Here is a 22,320-nt window from a genome sequence, read left to right as displayed (position 1 = left end):
ATTCACAAAAAAACGACAAAAGTATTTTTTTGTGATATTAGTAGTGGCACTACTGTTAAATGTAGTATTTTAAGAAGAACAGCACTATTTACGGTCATTAAAATGAACTAGAATGTGTATTGTGCATTATGGTAGCTTTGGAGGCAGCCATCTTGTTTTGTATCAATTTCCTCATGCTCAGAGACAGTCACATGTAAGGGGTTCGTCTAGTTGTTGGGGAGTTGTTGAGTGGACTTGCCCAAATCCGAGCCCCCTTTTCTCCTTTGAATGACAAGTCTACATGGTCGCACCAACAGACATTTCCGCCCATTCCCTCAAATCTTACTTTTTTATTTTCTATAAAGAAAAAACAATTCTATTACTTTATTTTTAATTTCTCGTTTCATTCTTTCATTTAAACCAATTTTTAAAGAGAAAGAAAACACATACAAAATCTGAATATTCAATCACTTTTTCTACTTCTATTTTCAAAATAACTGAAAAAAAAAACGAAATAAAAAGTTGATTTGTATATAAGTGATGTACAGTTTGTATCTGTTAATGTCAGTCTGTCTTTGGTGACAGAGTCTGTCTTGCTTATAACGCACGCTACCAGTAAATCAAATACTAATATATTTAGACTGTACGGTCCTTGAAAGCAAGTTTTAAATTAATCTGATGTATATTCCTGTAACATTGCATTTTTATCTGAGGAATTATGTTATTAAAAAATTGCTAATAAATTGCATTTCCTACAGCTCCCTTTTGGATTCTCTGTCTATTCTAGAGGTTTGGGAGGCATCACGATGCAGAAGTGTAAGTCCAATACTTGGCATAAGTATAGCCAATATTTTAAACCAACTATTTTTTTAATGGTTCCCCCCAAAAAAACTGTATTCCACCTGTGGTTAGGATGGTCTTTGTGTTGTCAGTGGGAGAATTTAGAACCCTGTGTCCCTGTTCAAATGTATTCCACCTGTGGTTACGATGGTCTTTGTGTTGTCAGTGGGAGAATTTAGAACCCTGTGTCCCTGTTCCATTCTGGAATTTCCAGGACAGGATGACGACATCGCATCTAGATAAACTCACCTGTTATTGATGCTCTGCTGAAGCCACGGTCTGACGTGGCACTGGGAATGACTGACCTGCTGACAGGCTAAACACACACACACACGGTCTGACATGGCACTGGGAATGACTGACCTGCTGCCAGGCTAAACACACACACACGGTCTAACGTGGCACTGGGAATGACTGACCTGCTGACAGGCTAAACACACATACACACACGTACATGAAGTGACTGTTGTGTTAGACAGAAAACCCTTGGACACTGGGTGCAACAGTTACAGGCTCCAAAACCCCACATTGTATAATCAGTTAAAAGACGTTCCACCCCTGCCTTGCACCACAGACCTCAACTCTTACACTTCAGTGTGGATTTCTGCAACTCTCAATGTCAAAAACACAATGGAAAAGAGGTCTGAGTGAGAAGAGGTCTGAGTGAGAAGAGGTCTGAGTGTGAAGAGGTCTGAGTGAGAAGAGGTCTGAGTGAAAAGAGGTCTGAGTGAAAAGAGGTCTGAGTGAAAAGAGGTCTAAGTGAGAAGAGGTTTGTCAACCCATCTGGGAAGACCACCTGTGGTGGACAAGGTTTGTCAACCCATCTGGGAAGACCACCTGTGGTGGACAAGGTTTGTCAACCCATCTGGGAAGATCACCTGTTGTGGACAAGGTTTGTCAACCCATCTGGGAAGATCACCTGTGGTGGACAAGGTTTGTCAACCCATCTGGGAAGATCACCTGTTGTGGACAAGGTTTGTCAACCCATCTGGGAAGATCACCTGTGGTGGACAAGGTTTGTCAACCCATCTGGGAAGATCACCTGTGGTGGACAAGGTTTGTCAACCCATCTGGGAAGATCACCTGTGGTGGACAAGGTTTGTCAACCCATCTGGGAAGATCACCTGTGGTGGACAAGGTTTGTCAACCCATCTGGGAAGATCACCTGTGGTGGACAAGGTTTGTCAACCCATCTGGGAAGATCACCTGTTGTGGACAAGGTTTGTCAACCCATCTGGGAAGATCACCTGTGGTGGACAAGGTTTGTCAACCCATCTGGGAAGATCACCTGTTGTGGACAAGGTTTGTCAACCCATCTGGGAAGATCACCTGTGGTGGACAAGGTTTGTCAACCCATCTGGGAAGATCACCTGTTGTGGACAAGGTTTGTCAACCCATCTGGGAAGATCACCTGTTGTGGACAAGGTTTGTCAACCCATCTGGGAAGATCACTTGTTGTGGACAAGGTTTGTCAACCCATCTGGGAATGTCACCTGTGGTGGACAAGGTTTGTCAACCCATCTGGGAATGTCACCTGTGGTGGACAAGGTTTGTCAACCCATCTGGGAAGATCACCTGTTGTGGACAAGGTTTGTCAACCCATCTGGGAAGATCCGGCACAATAGAGAATTAAAGACACTGTTCCCGTGTTCTCGTGTTCTCGTGTTCCCGTGTTCTCGTGTTCCCGTGTTCTCGGGAGACGGCCTTCATGGTTAAACGCTGCATATGGCACCTCAATCATAAACTCCCTTTTAAATGAAGCTACAACACAGATCTTACGGATTGAATTCAGACCTTTACCGTTAAATACAAACATATAACTCCAATCTAATGTGGTCTGTATTGCAGAACCAAGTACTGGAGTTGAGGAATGACTCTGGCCCTACCTACTGACCTAAGAGTGTCCCCCCTCTCACAAGACAAGTCTGTGTCCTTCAGAGAGCAGAGTTTTAATGACAGCTGTAACATGGAGGAGGGTGAAAACCCCACATACAACAACGTGTTTCCAGACCTACTAAAAAAACATTATTGCAACGTCCAAGTACATACAGTAGATTACACATGAACTGTTCAGCATTCCATAAGTCCAGAAGATTTGGTTACATAACGTTACAAAATGTGATTGGTGGATGTGCTAGACGATGAAGCCATACAATTGTAGTTGTGCACAGAAACCACGTGTAAGTCTGAGCTGAATGACGTGTAGTATGTCCAGTGTGTAAAATACACACGTTCATCACTTTGACACGACTGGTGACACTGCAGCTATACGATAACACATCATCTGCAAAACATTTTCAGAAAGGTTTCTTCTTCTTGACAGTTCTGGCGTCAGACATTTGGCATAGAAAAACAATGATTGGATAAATGGACAGGGTGTTCATTTCATAGACGCCATCATTCAGCTCTCTAGTGTGCCATCAACTAGACTGTTGACGATGAGAGCTTATCCATTGATTCAGCTGTATGCTTTAAGCCACAGTGTTGTTTAGTCTTCTACAGCTTGTGGGAGGGGCTTAGGCATCATTTTGGTCCAATCATTCAAAGACTTCCTGGTCTGTGTTCAGCACTCTGGATTCTCCATGGTTCAGGACAAAGAAGTGCTCCACATTCAACCCATTCTTCTCCATGGCCTCCCTGAGTCTCACTGGAGGCTCTAAGTAAAACTGGGAGAGAGAGAGAGAGACAGACATATATCATCTACACTACTGGTCAAATGTTTTAGAACAGCTACTCAGTCAAGGGTTTTTCATTATTTCTACATTGTAGAATAATAGTGAAGATATCAAAACTATGAAATAACACATATGGAATCATGTAGTAACCAAACAAGTGTTACATAAAAACATGTTATACTTGAGATTTTTCAAATAGCTGCCCTTTGCCTTGATGACAGCTTTGCACACTCTTGGGATTCTCTCAACCAGCTTCATGAGGTAGTGATGTAGCCTTCTTAAAAGTTCATTTGTGGAATTTATTTCCTTTTTAATGTGTTTGAGCCAATCAGTTGTGTTGTGACAAGGTAGGGGGATATACAGAAGAGCCCTATTTGGTAACAGACCAAAGTCCATATTATGGCAAAAACAGCTCAAATAAACAAAGAGAAATGACAGTCCATCATTACTTTAAGACATGAAGGTCAGTCAATACGGAACATTTCAAGAACTTTTAAAGTTTCTTCAAGTGCAGTCGCAAAAACCATCAAGCACTATGATAGAACTGGCTCTAATAAGGACCGCCACAGGAAAGGAAGACACAGAGTTACCTCTGCTGCAGAGGATAAGTTCATTCGAGTTACCCGCCTCAGAAATTGCAGCCCAAATAAATGCATCACAGAGTTCAAGTAACAGACACATCTCAACATCAACTGTTAAGAAGAGACTGTGTGAATCAGGGCTTCATGGTTGAATTGCTGCAAATAAACCACAACTAAAGGACACCAATAACAAGAATGAGCAATGGACATTAGACCTGTGGAAATTTGTCCTTTGGTCTGGAGTCCAAATAGGAGATTTTTGGTTCCAACCTCCGTGTCTTTGTGAGAAGCGGTGTGGGTGAACGGATGATCTCCAAATGTGTATTTCCCACCGTGAAGCATGGAGGAGGAGGTGTGATGGTGCTGTTGCTGTCTGTGATTTATTTAGAATTCAAGGCACACTTAACCAGCATGGCTACTACAGCATTCTGCAGCGATATGCCATCCTATCTGGTTTGGGCTTAGTGGGACTATCATTTGTTTTTCAACAGGACAATGACCCAACACACCTCCAGGCTGTGTAAGGGATATTTAACCAGGGAGAGTGATGGAGTGCTGTACCAGATGACCTGTCTCCACAATCCCCTGACCTCAACCAGACAGATAGTTTGGGATGAGTTGGACAGCCAACAAGTGGTAAGCATATGTGGGAATTCCTTCAAGACTGTTGGAAAAGAATTCCAGGTGAAGCTGGTTGAGAGAATGCCAAGAGTGTGCATAGCTGTCAACAAGGCAAAGGCTGGCTACTTTAAAGAATCTCAAATATATAATATATTTTGATTTGTTTAACACTTATTTGGTTACTACATGATTCCATCTTCTATATGTGTTATTTTATAGTTTTGATGTCTTCACTATTATTCTACTATGCAGAACATAGTAAAAATAAAGAAAAAGCCTTGAATGAGGAGGCGTTCTAAAACGTTTGACCGGTAGTGTATTTCACTTGCTTAACAGCGAGAGACTCCAGGGTTTAGGAGTGGACAGGACATGTCAGGCTAGAGAGGCTTTTTTGAGCTGCCTCCCTAAGCAGAAACGTCAGAACGACTCAAGGTTATCTTTCAAAGCCAACAGGACGACTGGGAACCAAACTACCGGTTTCAACACCACAGAACGATGTCACAGATAACCAACGGTTCTGCCAACAAAGCCATCTGCTGAGGCCAAAGCACCAGGGGGAAAGTTGAATGATGTCACAGATAACCAACGGTTCTACCAACGGTTCTACCAACGGTTCTACCAACGGTTCTACCAACGGTTCTAACAACAAAGCCATCTGCTGAGGCCAAAGCACCAGGGGGAAAGTTGAATGATGTCACAGATAACCAACGGTTCTACCAACGGTTCTACCAACGGTTCTACCAACGGTTCTGCCAACAAAGCCATCTGCTGAGGCCAAAGCACCAGGGGGAAAGTTGAATGATGTCACAGATAACCAACGGTTCTACCAACGGTTCTACCAACGGTTCTGCCAACAAAGCCATCTGCTGAGGCCAAAGCACCAGGGGGAAAGTTGAATGATGTCACAGATAACCAACGGTTCTACCAACGGTTCTACCAACGGTTCTGCCAACAAAGCCATCTGCTGAGGCCAAAGCACCAGGGGGAAAGTTGAATGATGTCACAGATAACCAACGGTTCTACCAACGGTTCTACCAAAGGTTCTACCAACGGTTCTACCAACGGTTCTACCAACAAAGCCATCTGCTGAGGCCAAAGCACCAGGGGGAAAGTTGAATGATGTCACAGATAACCAACGGTTCTACCAACGGTTCTACCAACGGTTCTACCAACGGTTCTGCCAACAAAGCCATCTGCTGAGGCCAAAGCACCAGGGGGAAAGTTGAATGATGTCACAGATAACCAACGGTTCTACCAACGGTTCTACCAACGGTTCTGCCAACGGTTCTGCCAACAAAGCCATCTGCTGAGGCCAAAGCACCAGGGGGAAAGTTGAATGATGTCACAGATAACCAACGGTTCTACCAACGGTTCTACCAACGGTTCTGCCAACAAAGCCATCTGCTGAGGCCAAAGCACCAGGGGGAAAGTTGAATGATGTCACAGATAACCAACGGTTCTACCAACGGTTCTACCAACGGTTCTACCAACGGTTCTGCCAACGGTTCTGCCAACAAAGCCATCTGCTGAGGCCAAAGCACCAGGGGGAAAGTTGAATGATGTCACAGATAACCAACGGTTCTACCAACGGTTCTACCAACGGTTCTACCAACGGTTCTGCCAACAAAGCCATCTGCTGAGGCCAAAGCACCAGGGGGAAAGTTGAATGATGTCACAGATAACCAACGGTTCTACCAACGGTTCTACCAACGGTTCTACCAACAAAGCCATCTGCTGAGGCCAAAGCACCAGGGGGAAAGTTGAATGATGTCACAGATAACCAACGGTTCTACCAACGGTTCTACCAACGGTTCTGCCAACAAAGCCATCTGCTGAGGCCAAAGCACCAGGGGGAAAGTTGAATGATGTCACAGATAACCAACGGTTCTACCAACGGTTCTACCAACGGTTCTACCAACGGTTCTACCAACGGTTCTACCAACAAAGCCATCTGCTGAGGCCAAAGCACCAGGGGGAAAGTTGAATGATGTCACAGATAACCAACGGTTCTACCAACGGTTCTACCAACGGTTCTGCCAACAAAGCCATCTGCTGAGGCCAAAGCACCAGGGGGAAAGTTGAATGATGTCACAGATAACCAACGGTTCTACCAACGGTTCTTCTAATGCAAAACACATTCCTCTGCGTTTCCCAACACGTGCTGGTTTCAACTGAACGCAGCAGCAAGCTACCTAATATGAGTTTCCACATCTATTGTGGGACGCGGAAACAATCCCACCTTTGTCTTTAGGCTGAATGGTTGAAAGGGTGTCTGACTGCGTGTTTGTTCTCATCACACAAAAGGACACAATGGAAAATATGTGTTTCTCTCTAAACTGAGTCTAGTGTAAAAATGCAGAGGTCAGATCCACGGTTGACGTGTTGTGACAGGGTTGATTTATTACCATGGACCTCAGATTTAGAAGGGAAGGTTTACACATAGTTCTCCTGACCTTCGGTCTCCAGTTTCAGCTGGGAGGCGGAGCAAAATGTCTTCTTCCTGATCATTAGATTCAGAGAATCCCATTGGATAGGCCTTTCATCTCTGATGTGATAGGACTTCGTATTAAGGCAAAACAAAACAACACTTGGAGTGATGCTAACAACTGATAAGTGACACCAAAAAGCCTTTTTTTACAGCAGGTACATACAGTATATGCCTTGTAAAAAGAGATCCAGTCGATCCCCCATTCAGAACTGTTAATGCTCACCTCGTAAGCTAAAGCGAAGGTTCCCCAGTGAATAGCCAGGGAGTGTCTGGTCTGGATGTCTTTGTGGATCTGCACAGCCTCCTCCGGGTCCACATGCTGTCCACGCATTACATCTCTGAGGGACGACAAACTTGTGTTTTGTGGGTTTGGCCTAATGAAGGCTTAATAAACCTAGTGAACTTCAGTTGAATTTAATAAATTCTAAGTCAATATACAGTTGAATTTAATAAATTCTAAGGACAGCTCTACACTAGTTCCATACCTGGGCAGGACATCTCTACACTAGTTCCATACCTGGGCAGGACATCTCTACACTAGTTCCATACCTGGGCAGGACATCTCTACACTAGTTCCATACCTGGGCAGGACATCTCTACACTAGTTCCATACCTGGGCAGGACATCTCTACACTAGTTCCATACCTGGGCAGGACATCTCTACACTAGTTCCATACCTGGGCAGGACATCTCTACACTAGTTCCATACCTGGGCAGGACATCTCTACACTAGTTCCATACCTGGGCAGGACATCTCTACACTAGTTCCATACCTGGGCAGGACATCTCTACACTAGTTCATACCTGGGCAGGACATCTCTACACTAGTTCCATACCTGGGCAGGACAGCTCTACACTAGTTCCATACCTGGGCAGGACAGCTCTACACTAGTTCCATACCTGGGCAGGACATCTCTACACTAGTTCCATACCTGGGCAGGACAGCTCTACACTAGTTCCATACCTGGGCAGGACAGCTCTACACTAGTTCCATACCTGGGCAGGACATCTCTACACTAGTTCCATACCTGGGCAGGACAGCTCTACACTAGTTCCATACCTGGGCAGGACATCTCTACACTAGTTCCATACCTGGGCAGGACAGCTCTACACTAGTTCCATACCTGGGCAGGACATCTCTACACTAGTTCCATACCTGGGCAGGACATCTCTACACTAGTTCCATACCTGGGCAGGACATCTCTACACTAGTTTCATAGCTGGGCAGGACAGCTCTACACTAGTTCATACCTGGGCAGGACATCTCTACACTAGTTCCATACCTGGGCAGGACAGCTCTACACTAGTTTCATACCTGGGCAGGACAGCTCTACACTAGTTTCATACCTGGGCAGGACAGCTCTACACTAGTTCCATACCTGGGCAGGACATCTCTACACTAGTTCCATACCTGGGCAGGACATCTCTACACTAGTTTCATAGCTGGGCAGGACAGCTCTACACTCGTTCATACCTGGGCAGGACATCTCTACACTAGTTCCATACCTGGGCAGGACAGCTCTACACTAGTTCCATACATGGGCAGGACAGCTCTACACTAGTTTCATACCTGGGCAGGACAGCTCTACACTAGTTCCATACCTGGGCAGGACATCTCTACACTAGTTCCATACCTGGGCAGGACAGCTCTACACTAGTTCCATACCTGGGCAGGACAGCTCTACACTAGTTCCATACCTGGGCAGGACAGCTCTACACTAGTTCCATACCTGGGCAGGACAGCTCTACACTGGTTCCATACCTGGGCAGGACATCTCTACACTAGTTCCATACCTGGGCAGGACATCTTTACACTACTTTCATACCTGGGCAGGACATCGCTACACTAGTTCAATATCTGGGTAGGACAGCTCTACACTAGTTCCATACCTGGGCAGGACATCTCTACACTAGTTTCATACCTGGGTAGGACATCTCTACACTAGTTTCATACCTGGGCAGGACATCTCTACACTAGTTTCATACCTGGGTAGGACAGCTCTACACTAGTTTCATACCTGGGTAGGACAGCTCTACACTAGTTTCATACCTGGGCAGGACAGCTCTACACTAGTTCCATACCTGGGCAGGACATCTCTACACTAGTTCCATACCTGGGCAGGACAGCTCTACACTCGTTCCATACCTGGGCAGGACATCTCTACACTAGTTCCATACCTGGGTAGGACAGCTCTACACTAGTTCCATACCTGGGCAGGACATCTCTACACTAGTTCCATACCTGGGCAGGACAGCTCTACACTAGTTCCATACCTGGGTAGGACAGCTCTACACTAGTTCCATACCTGGGCAGGACATCTCTACACTAGTTCCATACCTGGGCATGTACGCGCCGATGGGTATGGCCGCCAGGTCGAACGGACCAAAGCGCCTCCCAATCTCCTGGAAGGACGAGCAGTAGCCGGTGTCTCCAGCAAAGAAGAAGCGGTTGCAGGGCCCCAGGACAGACCAGCTCCCCCACAGCACCTGGTTATCATCCGTGGGGGTACGCTTGCACCAGTGCTGCGCCGGCGTACACACAAACGTGACCTCATCGTGACCTGGCACACAGTTCTCCTCCCACCAGTCTAACTCTATCACATTCTCACACCCGCTCTTCTGCATCCAGTCCATGAGTCCCAACGGCACAAACCATCGGAGATCCCCACCGAACCGCTCGTTCAACTGGGTCACGGTGCCCGCGTCCAGATGGTCGTAGTGGGAGTGGCTGATGACAACGCGTCGATCCGGGGGAGTTGATCAACCGTACAAGGGGGATCCCGGTACCTCTTGGGACCCATGAACTGGAAGGGAGACGCCCTCTGGCTGAAGATGGGGTCAGTGAGGATGACCAGGCCGTCCATCTCTACCAGGACTGATGCGTGGCCCAGCCAGGTCACCCTGAGACCAGACCCCACGGCTCCGTCTGCTGCTTCGGGGACACGGAGGAACCAAGGCTCCACTACTGGGAGCTCTTTGTCTAAGACCTGAGTAGCAGAACAACACAGACTTTAATATGGCGCGTTGGTTTGAATTGATTCAGATTCATTCACCAGGTGAGACAGAGGATGAGGAGGGTAATAAAGGCTTCATCACTGAAATTCAAGGCTCAACATGTCACTATTGCTTCAGTCATTTTCAAGTCACCAAACAAAATAACCCATTTTAAAAAAAAACACTCATTTTTCTGTTTCCTGTTTGAATATGACCCTGGTTGTTTGAGGTTCATTTGATTAAGTTATATCAGCATAAATCAAAACACACATGATTAAACACTTGAACACATTTTTCCTCTTTATCAGAAAGATGATGGGAGAGTCGACGTTTCATTTTCCTTATAATGAGGCCTTTCCTTCCTGACCACTACATGTCTAGAAAACAGAGCCCGTGTCTGAGTCTTTTAAATAATGAGGCCTTTCCTTCCTGACCACTACATGTCTAGAAAACAGAGCCCGTGTCTGAGTCTTTTAAATAATGAGGCCTTTCCTTCCTGACCACTACATGTCTAGAAAACAGAGCCCGTGTCTGAGTCTTTTAAATAATGAGGCCTTTCCTTCCTGACCACTACATGTCTAGAAAACAGAGCCCGTGTCTGAGTCTTTTAAATAATGAGGCCTTTCCTTCCTGACCACTACATGTCTAGAAAACAGAGCCCGTGTCTGAGTCTTTTAAATAATGAGGCCTTTCCTTCCTGACCACTACATGTCTAGAAAACAGAGCCCGTGTCTGAGTCTTTTAAATAATGAGGCCTTTCCTTCCTGACCACTACATGTCTAGAAAACAGAGCCCGTGTCTGAGTCTTTTAAATAATGAGGCCTTTCCTTCCTGACCACTACATGTCTAGAAAACAGAGCCCGTGTCTGAGTCATGAGGTGAGATTGATTTACAGCCCTCTAAAAATACCCCGGGTTGTTACCAGAGCACAGTGTTTATGGAGCGGGAGGCATCCTCTGGAACAAACAGCCAACCTAACTGTGGACGTGAGGCGCAGCGTTACAAATCACAGTTGACAAACTTTGACGTGCTCAGTCAGAGATCTGTAATGACAGACCTCAGGAGTCAGGACATTTACATTACATTACATTACATTTACATTACATTACATTACATTTACATTACATTTACATTACATTTACATTACATTACATTTAAGTCATTTAGCAGACGCTCTTATCCAGAGCGACTTACAAGTTGTTGCATTCACCTTGTGACATCCAGTGGAACAGTCACTTTACAATAGTGCATCTAAATCTTAAAGGGGGGGGGGTGAGAAGGATTACTTATCCTATCCTAGGTATTCCTTAAAGAGGTGGGGTTTCAGGTGTCTCCGGAAGGTGGACTAACAGAACAAGTTCAGTCAGGACAGGAGGTAATTGTTGGGTGTGAACTGTGTACAGTAAAACAATATTATTACTTATCCCGTGGAGTTGGAGTACAGGTTTAGGTATTTGTGTAATAAGTTCCTTATGATAAAGAGTGGACAGACTGGCATTGAGCCCCATCAGGTGTAGTTTGGTCATCTCCATCAGAGCTGGGTTTGTTTTGCAAAGTGTTTTGACAACAGCTGTGGGAGCTAGAAATGGCAGCTCAAATGAGAGAGACAGACCTATTAGATCCGTCAGAGAGAGACAGACCATTAGATCCGTCAGAGAGACAGACCATTATATCCGTCAGAGAGAGACAGACCATTAGATCAGTCAGAGAGACAGACCATTAGATCAGTCAGAGAGACAGACCATTAGATCAGTCAGAGAGACAGACCATTAGATCAGTCAGAGAGAGACAGACCATTAGATCAGTCAGAGAGAGTCAGAGAGAGACAGACCATTAGATCAGTCAGAGAGAGACAGACCATTAGATCAGTCAGAGAGACAGACCATTAGATCAGTCAGAGAGACAGACCATTAGATCAGTCAGAGAGACAGACCATTAGATCAGTCAGAGAGACAGACCATTAGATCAGTCAGAGAGACAGACCATTAGATCAGTCAGAGAGACAGACCATTAGATCAGTCAGAGAGACAGACCATTAGATCAGTCAGAGAGACAGACCATTAGATCAGTCAGAGAGACAGACCATTAGATCCGTCAGAGAGACAGACCATTAGATCCGTCAGAGAGAGACAGACCATTAGATCAGTCAGAGAGAGACAGACCATTAGATCAGTCAGAGAGACAGACCATTATATCCGTCAGAGAGAGACAGACCATTAGATCAGTCAGAGAGACAGACCATTAGATCAGTCAGAGAGACAGACCATTAGATCAGTCAGAGAGAGACAGACCATTAGATCCGTCAGAGAGAGACAGACCATTAGATCCGTCAGAGAGAGACAGACCATTAGATCAGTCAGAGAGAGACAGACCATTAGATCAGTCAGAGAGACAGACCATTAGATCAGTCAGAGAGACAGACCATTAGATCAGTCAGAGAGACAGACCATTAGATCCGTCAGAGAGACAGACCATTAGATCCGTCAGAGAGAGACAGACCATTAGATCCGTCAGAGAGACAGACCATTAGATCAGTCAGAGAGAGACAGACCATTAGATCAGTCAGAGAGAGACAGACCATTAGATCCGTCAGAGAGACAGACCATTAGATCCGTCAGAGAGAGACAGACCATTAGATCCGTCAGAGAGACAGACCATTAGATCCGTCAGAGAGAGACAGACCATTAGATCCGTCAGAGAGACAGACCATTAGATCAGTCAGAGAGAGACAGACCATTAGATCAGTCAGAGAGACAGACCATTAGATCCGTCAGAGAGACAGACCATTATATCCGTCAGAGAGACCTATTAGACGTCCAGAATGTGTCTCACCTCTTTAGAGCTGGGTACATTGCTGTGATCCTTCTCCAACAGGAAGAAGCGCAGCAGGGTGGACCAGGACGGGAACTTCCACGTGGACCAGGGGTTTGTGAAGCGGCCATGTTTGTCCCGGCTCGACCCAGTCACCTCCTCCTCCAACCGGTAGTCCAGACGGAAGCTCTTCCTGGAGGACCGGGAGGAGCTGCTCTTCCTGGAGGAGTTGATCAATCAAACGGTTTTACTGACTATTGTGTCCAGACGGGAAATTTAGTGTGAAAACACACACACACACACACACACACACACACACACACACACACACACACACACACACACACACACACACACACACAATACAGTTAGAAACAGATGATCATAAAAAATAAAAGACAAAAAAACACTAAAATATGATGCTGCAACTTCAGGAGCTGGATGGCAATAAAGTGCAGGTGAAAACCGCAAAGACGTTCATGGTCTACCCCTACCGAGGCCCTGAGTCCTGCAGGGTGGAGGTGGGGGGGTCACGGGGCCGGACCACGGCTGGGGAACCCTCCTCCGTCCCTGGGGAATCTCCAGGAGACACTCCCCTCTCCTCCATCAACATCTGGTTCTCATCCACCTCTCCTCCTGCTCCTCCGCTCTCCTCCATGGGGGGACAGTGTTGGGCTCCGGGTCTATAGGGAGGTTAATAAACAAGAAATACACATATAAGCTTACAAATATGCTGCTGGGGGGTGCACAGATATTAATTCAGGCTGTTTCTGTGGTTTGTCCCTGGATGGCCGACAGGGTCTTGTGAAATCACAGATGTCAAAACATGCTTATTGTGACACAGTTTAACCCTCAACAGCCATCACCATGCCGACTGTCTGCGAGATGTCAGCAACATGACTTTCACAGTCCCCTACTGTATAACCTGGTCAACAACATGAGGTCACCTACAGTATAACCTGGTCAACAACATGAGGTCACCTACAATATAACCTGGTCAACAACATGAGGTCACCTACAATATAACCTGGTCAACAACATGAGGTCACCTACAGTATTACCTGGTCAACAACATGAGGTCACCTAGAGTATAACCTGGTCAACAACATGAGGTCACCTACAATATAACCTGGTCAACAACATGAGGTCACCTACAATATAACCTGGTCAACAACATGAGGTCACCTACAGTATAACCTGGTCAACAACATGAGGTCACCTACAGTATAACCTGGTCAACAACATGAGGTCACCTACAGTATAACCTGGTCAACAACATGAGGTCACCTACAGTATAACCTGGTCAACAACATGAGGTCACCTACAGTATAACCTGGTCAACAACATGAGGTCACCTACAGTATAACCTGGTCAACAACATGAGGTCACCTACAATATAACCTGGTCAACAGCATGAGGTCACCTACAGTATAACCTGGTCAACAACATGAGGTCACCTACAGTATAACCTGGTCAACAACATGAGGTCACCTACAGTATAACCTGGTCAACAACATGAGGTCACCTACAGTATAACCTGGTCAACAACATGAGGTCACCTACAGTATAACCTGGTCAACAACATGAGGTCACCTACAGTATAACCTGGTCAACAACATGAGGTCACCTACAGTATAACCTGGTCAACAACATGAGGTCACCTACAGTATAACCTGGTCAACAACATGAGGTCACCTACAGTATAACCTGGTCAACAACATGAGGTCACCTACAGTATAACCTGGTCAACAACATGAGGTCACCTACAGTATAACCTGGTCAACAACATGAGGTCACCTACAATATAACCTGGTCAACAACATGACTGTTTACTGGTTCCTACTTTGAATAAAAGACAGTGTCCGTGAAGACGAGCTCACGGTGGACCGCACCTTTAATATTCAACTGCCTGAGTCCATTGTTTGAGCTGTGTCTTATCTCTGGACGGGTGGAAAGGCTCCAGCTCAGTCAAATGAAGAGGAAGTTACTGGCCTGCCAAACGCTAACTGACACATACAAGTCTGGATAATCCAGGTGAAAGTTATGACCCCTTATTGGTGTCACTTGTTAAATCCACTTCAACCTAACTGTATTTTGTGTGTGTGTGTGTGTGTGTGTGTGTGTGTGTGTGTGTGTGTGTGTGTGTGTGTGTCATTCGGGAGGGTGAATGGGCAAGACAAAATATTTAAGTTATTTTGAACGGGGTATGGTAGTAGGTGCACCGGTTTGTGTCAAGAACTGCAACGCTGCTGGGTTTTTCACACTCAACAGTTTTGCCATGGGTATGAAGAATGGTCCACCACCCAAAGAACATCCAGCCAACTTAACATGTTTGTAGGAAACACTGGAGTCAACGTGGGCCAGCATCCCTGTGGAACGCTTTCGACACCTTGTAGAGCCCATGACCCGACGAGTTGAGGCTGTTCTGAGGGCAATTTTCAGGGGGGGGTTCCTAATGTCTGGTCTAATCAGTGTATATATGCCTCCTGCCAATCTATCTATCTGAGCTACTGTATGGGCCCTCCATGGGGCCTCCACTGCTACCAGGAACTATGAAGCCTACAATACACGATGGTACAGGTGAACGATGTCATTTACAAAATTGCCTCCAACACTCTACTCGGCAACTTGGATGTAATCTATCCCAGTGCCATCCGTTTGGTCACCAAAGCCCAATATACTACCCACCACTGTGACCTGTATGCTCTCGTTGGCTGGCCCTCGCCACATTTTCGCCAAACCAGGTCATCTAAATGACTTAAATGTAAATGTAAATCTATAAAAGTCTTTGCTAGGTAAAGCCCCGCCTTATCTCAGCTCACTGGTCTCCATAGCAACACCCACCCGTAGGACGTGCTCCAGCAGGTATATCTCACTGGTCATCCCCAAAGCCAACACCTCCTTTGGCCGCCTTCCCTTCCAGTTCTCTGCTGCCAATGACTGGAACGACTTTCAAAAATCACTGAAGCTGGAGACTCATATCTCCCTCACTAACTTTAATCATCAGCTGTCAGAGCAGCTCACAGACCACTGTACCTGTACACAGCCCATCTGTAAATAGCCCATCTGTACATTGCCCATCTGTAAACAGCCCATCTGTAAATAGCCCATCTGTAAACATCCCATCTGTAAATAGCCCATCTGTAAACATCCCATCTGTTAATAGCCCATCTGTTAATAGCCCATCTGTAAATAGCCCATCTGTAAATAGCCCATATGTTAATAGCCCATCTGTAAATAGCCCATCTGTAAATAGCCCATCTGTAAATAGCACATCTGTAAATAGCCCACCCAACTACCTCAAATTGTTGTTGTTGCTCTTTTGCACCCCAGTATCTCTTCTTGCACATCATCATCTGCACATCCGTCACTCCAGTGTTAATGCTAAATTGTCATTATTTCACCACTATGGTCTATTTATTGCCTTGCCTCCCTAAACGTACTACATATACACAAGCTGTACACAGATTTCTCTATTGTGTTTTGACTGTATGTTTGTTAATCCAATGTGTAACTCTGTGTTGTTGGTTTTTGTCGCACTGCAATGCTTTATCTTGGCCAGGTCTCAGTTGTAAATGAGAACTTGTTCTCAACTGGCCACCTGGTTAAATAAAGGATTAAATAACCCCAACCCCATTCCTGTGTCAACCCTGTTCACAGTAGCTTCTGTTTTCAAGGTGTAAGTACAGACTGAAGAGGCTACTGTATAGCTGTCACCTAGGCCCTATAGTGACACATGTAGAGCAGAGCTGTGTAGTTGTCCACTTGTCCCCTTACAACGTAGGTACTCTATACATTTCCGTTGCCTACTGTATAGTTGTCACCTAGGCCCTATAGTGACACATGTAGAGTAGAGCTGTGTAGTTGTCCACTAGTCCCCTTACAACGTAGGTACTCTATACATTTCCCGTTGCCTACTGTATAGCTGTCACCTAGGGCCCTATAGTGACACATGTAGAGCAGAGCTGTGTAGTTGTCCACTAGTCCCCTTACAACGTAGGTACTCTATACATTTCCGTTGCCTACTGTATAGCTGTCACCTAGGCCCTATAGTGACACATGTAGAGCAGAGCTGTGTAGTTGTCCACTAGTCCTATTTACGGAGTCCCCTTACAACGTAGGTACTCTATACATTTCCCGTTGCCTACTGTATAGCTGTCACCTAGGCCCTATAGTGACACATGTAGAGCAGAGCTGTGTAGTTGTCCACTAGTCCCCTTACAACGTAGGTACTCTATACATTTCCCGTTGCCTACTGTATAGTTGTCACCTAGGCCCTATAGTGACACATGTAGAGCAGAGCTGTGTAGTTGTCCACTAGTCCCCTTACAACGTAGGTACTCTATACATTTCCCGTTGCCTACTGTATAGTTGTCACCTAGGCCCTATAGTGACACATGTAGAGTAGAGCTGTGTAGTTGTCCACTAGTCCCCTTACAACGTAGGTACTCTATACATTTCCGTTGCCTACTGTATAGTTGTCACCTAGGCCCTATAGTGACACATGTAGAGTAGAGCTGTGTAGTAGGTACTCTATACATTTCCCTTTGCCTACTGTATAGTTGTCACCTAGGCCCTATAGTGACACATGTAGAGCAGAGCTGTGTAGTTGTCCACTAGTCCCCTTACAACGTAGGTACTCTATACATTTCCCGTTGCCTACTGTATAGTTGTCACCTAGGCCCTATAGTGACACATGTAGAGTAGAGCTGTGTAGTAGGTACTCTATACATTTCCTTTGCCTACTGTATAGTTGTCACCTAGGCCCTATAGTGACACATGTAGAGCAGAGCTGTGTAGTTGTCCACTAGTCCCCTTACAACGTAGGTACTCTATACATTTCCGTTGCCTACTGTATAGTTGTCACCTAGGCCCTATAGTGACACATGTAGAGCAGAGCTGTGTAGTTGTCCACTAGTCCCCTTACAACGTAGGTACTCTATACATTTCCCGTTGCCTACTGTATAGTTGTCACCTAGGCCCTATAGTGACACATGTAGAGCAGAGCTGTGTAGTTGTCCACTAGTCCCCTTACAACGTAGGTACTCTATACATTTCCCATTGCCTACTGTATAGCTGTCACCTAGGCCCTATAGTGACACATGTAGAGCAGAGCTGTGTAGTTGTCCACTAGTCCCCTTACAACGTAGGTACTCTATACATTTCCCGTTGCCTACTGTATAGTTGTCACCTAGGCCCTATAGTGACACATGTAGAGCAGAGCTGTGTAGTTGTCCACTAGTCCCCTTACAACGTAGGTACTCTATACATTTCCCGTTGCCTACTGTATAGTTGTCACCTAGGCCCTATAGTGACACATGTAGAGCAGAGCTGTGTAGTTGTCCACTAGTCCCCTTACAACGTAGGTACTCTATACATTTCCCGTTGCCTACTGTATAGTTGTCACCTAGGCCCTATAGTGACACATGTAGAGTAGAGCTGTGTAGTAGGTACTCTATACATTTCCCTTTGCCTACTGTATAGTTGTCACCTAGGCCCTATAGTGACACATGTAGAGCAGAGCTGTGTAGTTGTCCACTAGTCCCCTTACAACGTAGGTACTCTATACATTTCCCGTTGCCTACTGTATAGTTGTCACCTAGGCCCTATAGTGACACATGTAGAGTAGAGCTGTGTAGTTGTCCACTAGTCCCCTTACAACGTAGGTACTCTATACATTTCCCGTTGCCTACTGTATAGTTGTCACCTAGGCCCTATAGTGACACATGTAGAGCAGAGCTGTGTAGTTGTCCACTAGTCCCCTTACAACGTAGGTACTCTATACATTTCCCGTTGCCTACTGTATAGTTGTCACCTAGGCCCTATAGTGACACATGTAGAGCAGAGCTGTGTAGTTGTCCACTAGTCCCCTTACAACGTAGGTACTCTATACATTTCCCGTTGCCTACTGTATAGTTGTCACCTAGGCCCTATAGTGACACATGTAGAGCAGAGCTGTGTAGTTGTCCACTAGTCCCCTTACAACGTAGGTACTCTATACATTTCCCGTTGCCTACTGTATAGTTGTCACCTAGGGCCCTATAGTGACACATGTAGAGCAGAGCTGTGTAGTTGTCCACTAGTCCCCTTACAACGTAGGTACTCTATACATTTCCCGTTGCCTACTGTATAGTTGTCACCTAGGCCCTATAGTGACACATGTAGAGTAGAGCTGTGTAGTAGGTACTCTATACATTTCCCGTTGCCTACTGTGGAGCTCTGTTGCACGTATTGTCCTATTGAATGGCTTCAATAGACCCATAATAAACCACCCGAGAAGTACAACAAATGGTTCTTTGTTGATCCGACCAAAGAACAAAACGAACGGATCACTAGAAAGAATTGCTGCTATATCGAGAAGATTTATGGCGATAATAAAAACAGATAGTCAATAGAAAGAACCTTAACTAAAGAGAGAGAAGGAGGAATGTGGTGAACTAAAAGCCGAACAACGGAGACAATCGATCATTCGCAGCCTACGTCACAGTCACAATAACGCAGTCAATAAAATACTACCTGAAAACGTATAGAATAAGTCAATGGCGACTTGTAAAATCCGTCAGTGGCGCGACATTTCTTCTGATATTGTTACGGCGAGATATCCGCAGAACTGTGTGGGGAAAAGTGCCCTGCAAGCACCGCCAATGTTCCACAACGCACTGGTACCAGCCTACCAGGCAAGGCTTCTGACGTAGGTGAAAAACCCTACCATGTGACGAAATTAAAGCAGCCGAGCCTATTAAAACCCTCCTCTTTCTGATATGCAAGAAACTACGTGCCGCAACTGCTCATTCGTTTGCAATGAGAATATGATTATGAAATACTTCTAAAAAATAGCTTCAAATATTATTTGTCGGAATATCTAAACTAGACCGTTGGTCAATGGTGCACGTATTAATCCTAGAATAATGCTCTTACAGACTGGAGATCTTTACCCAAGTGGGCGAAGACACCAACTAGCAGCTGAAAGCTACATATGTATTGACAAGGCCCAAGTTACAGCACAAAGTGAATGTAATACGTCAGCACAACAGTGCACTGGGACGCGTTCAGTATGACGCAACGTTTTGGGACGTTCAGATTTGCCTATTTCTATGTAAAAACAAACATGCGCCTGACATGTAGAATAAAGAATCACATCAGCTCTATTCCGGACATTTCTATCTGCAACGTTCGAGAACGTTTGGCAATCGAACATGGCCCTGTTTAGCCTATTGGGCGTGTTTACGTAATGAGCTACAAGTGGATACATTGTAGCAAGTAAAGCCACCCGAGTAGAAGTACGGAGTAGTTCGTCTTCTGTTGAATGAGTTGTGCACTTAAAATAATACACATTTGAAACCCTATTTAAAAGTTGTTTTGTACGCTGACAAATAATCACCTTGATAAAGTTCCCTTCGCTGTGTTCAGAACACTTGCGGCTCGGTGAATACACCTTGAAAGTGTCGTTTTCCAAACTCGTGGAGTGAAGATGCATTTGGAAGCAGCCATAGTCGGAATGCGGTGGTTCGTTGACTTGGTCTAGTTGGCCGAACCATCATTTCTTAGATTACAATTATAGAAACATCAAACTAGTAACGGTATTGTGTTTACAACAGGAATTCTTGAAAGTTGGTCACAGTTGGTTCAACAGTAGATGAGCTACTTCCTTACTTCCTTGCTTGGTCACTATTTAAAGAAACAGCCATGTTGACAAAAAATGTATTTAATAGTGCAATCATTATCACTTGGCATTAAAAACATTTTTTTGTTTTTAAGTTGCAAATATGTACATCAGTGCCCTTTAACCAGGCAAACGCTATAACGCCAAGCTTAGATCTCTTTGTCAGAAGTCCAAACTCTTTCATGTTGCAGCTTATGGCAATGTAGCCCATCTGATCAGTCAAACGCCCCCTCCTTCTCCTTCTCCCCCCTCCACTCTGGATTCTCCATGGTTCAGGACAAAGAAGTGCTCCACATTCAACCCATTCTTCTCCATGGCCTCCCTGAGTCTCACTGGAGGCTCTAAGTAAAACTGAGAGAGGGAGAGATACAAAGGGAAATATGAACAATATTAGCTAGGTGCTTTCCTTTGCATTGGGTTAAAACAAATGAGTTGAAAGAAAATTATAGAGAAAGAGAGAGAGCAGAAGAGTTGGAGAGGAAGGAGGGGGAGAGGGGGGAGAAGGAGAGGGAGGAGAAGGAGAGGGGGAGAAGGAGGGGGAGATGGAGAGGGAGGAGAAGGAGGGGGAGATGGAGAGGGAGGAGAGAAGGAGGGGGAGATGGAGAGGGAGGAGAAGGAGAGGGGGAGATGGAGAGAAGGGAGATGGAGAGGGAGGAGAAGGAGAGGGGGAGATGGAGAGGGGGAGATGGAGAGGGAGGAGATGGAGATGGAGAGGGGGATTTGGAGAGGGGGAGATGGAGATGGAGAGGGGGAGATGGAGATGGAGAGGGGGAGATGGAGATGGAGAGGGGGAGATGGAGAGGGGGAGATGGAGAGGGAGGAGATGGAGAGGGAGGAGATGGAGAGGGGGATTTGGAGAGGGGGAGATGGAGATGGAGAGGGAGGAGATGGAGATGGAGAGGGGGAGATGGAGAGGGGGAGATGGAGAGGGGGAGATGGAGATGGAGAGGGAGGAGATGGAGATGGAGAGGGGGAGATGGAGAGGGGGAGTTGGAGAGGGGAGATGGAGAGGGGGAGATGGAGAGGGAGGAGATGGAGATGGAGAGGGGGAATTTGGAGATGGAGAGGGGGAGATGGAGAGGGAGGAGATGGAGAGGGGGCATTTGGAGAGGGGGAGATGGAGAGGGGGAGATGGAGAGGGAGGAGATGGAGATGGAGAGGGGGAGATGGAGAGGGGGAGATGGAGATGGAGAGGGGGGAGATGGAGAGGGGGGAGTTGGAGAGGGGGAGATGGAGAGGGGGGAGATGGAGAGGGAGGAGTTGGAGAGGGAGGAGATGGGAGAAGGAGAGGGGAAGATGGAAGAGATGGAGAGGGAGGAGATGGATTTTGGAGGCCAACATATATTGTGGATGTAGGCTTATATAATGGCTGAACATATAGAATGCTCACCTCATGAGCTAATGCGAAGGTCCCCCAGTGAATAGCCAGGGAGTGTTTGGCCTTGACGTCCTTATGAATCTCCACAGACTCCTCTGGGTCCACATGCAGTGACTTCATTACATCTCGAAAGAGAAATAACAATATATGGATGGATTCATTTGGATCTGGATGGTTAACAGTGTCTATCCATACCTGGGCAGGACAGCTCTACACTAGTTTCATACCTGGGCAGGACAGCTCTACACTAGTTCCATACCTGGGTAGGACAGCTCTACACTAGTTCCATA

The 22,320-nt window shown here is 45.9% G+C and overlaps 2 protein-coding genes and 1 long non-coding RNA gene across 3 annotated transcripts; all 3 read right to left on the bottom strand.

Moving 5' to 3' along the window:
• Positions 1-2,747: 2,747 nt before the first annotated feature.
• LOC123994349 (N-acyl-phosphatidylethanolamine-hydrolyzing phospholipase D-like) lies at positions 2,748-20,626 on the bottom strand. The gene is given in 7 exon segments (XM_046296857.1): positions 2,748-3,485; positions 7,408-7,522; positions 9,523-9,925; positions 9,928-10,171; positions 13,011-13,209; positions 13,484-13,672; positions 20,371-20,626. Coding segments are annotated over 7 exon segments (1,389 nt in total). The 5' UTR covers positions 20,481-20,626; the 3' UTR covers positions 2,748-3,356.
• On the bottom strand, positions 17,044-18,579 carry LOC123994353. Its single transcript, XR_006831643.1, has 4 exons — positions 18,481-18,579; positions 18,181-18,396; positions 17,559-17,666; positions 17,044-17,367 (listed from the first exon to the last, which is right to left on the bottom strand). It is a non-coding gene; the product is annotated as an uncharacterized LOC123994353 (long non-coding RNA).
• Positions 20,627-20,702: 76 nt separating the features above from the next.
• Positions 20,703-22,218, bottom strand: LOC123994350 (N-acyl-phosphatidylethanolamine-hydrolyzing phospholipase D-like). Its single transcript, XM_046296858.1, has 2 exons — positions 22,043-22,218; positions 20,703-21,003 (listed from the first exon to the last, which is right to left on the bottom strand). Exons 1-2 carry the CDS (start codon positions 22,148-22,150, stop codon positions 20,872-20,874), a joined length of 240 nt encoding a protein of 79 aa, XP_046152814.1. The 5' UTR covers positions 22,151-22,218; the 3' UTR covers positions 20,703-20,871.
• Positions 22,219-22,320: the final 102 nt, after the last annotated feature.

Source organism: Oncorhynchus gorbuscha, linkage group LG14 (assembly GCF_021184085.1).
Source record: "Oncorhynchus gorbuscha isolate QuinsamMale2020 ecotype Even-year linkage group LG14, OgorEven_v1.0, whole genome shotgun sequence".
In the NCBI taxonomy this organism is placed as follows: Eukaryota; Metazoa; Chordata; class Actinopteri; order Salmoniformes; family Salmonidae; genus Oncorhynchus; species Oncorhynchus gorbuscha.
This window is presented reverse-complemented; position numbering and strand designations above follow the sequence as displayed.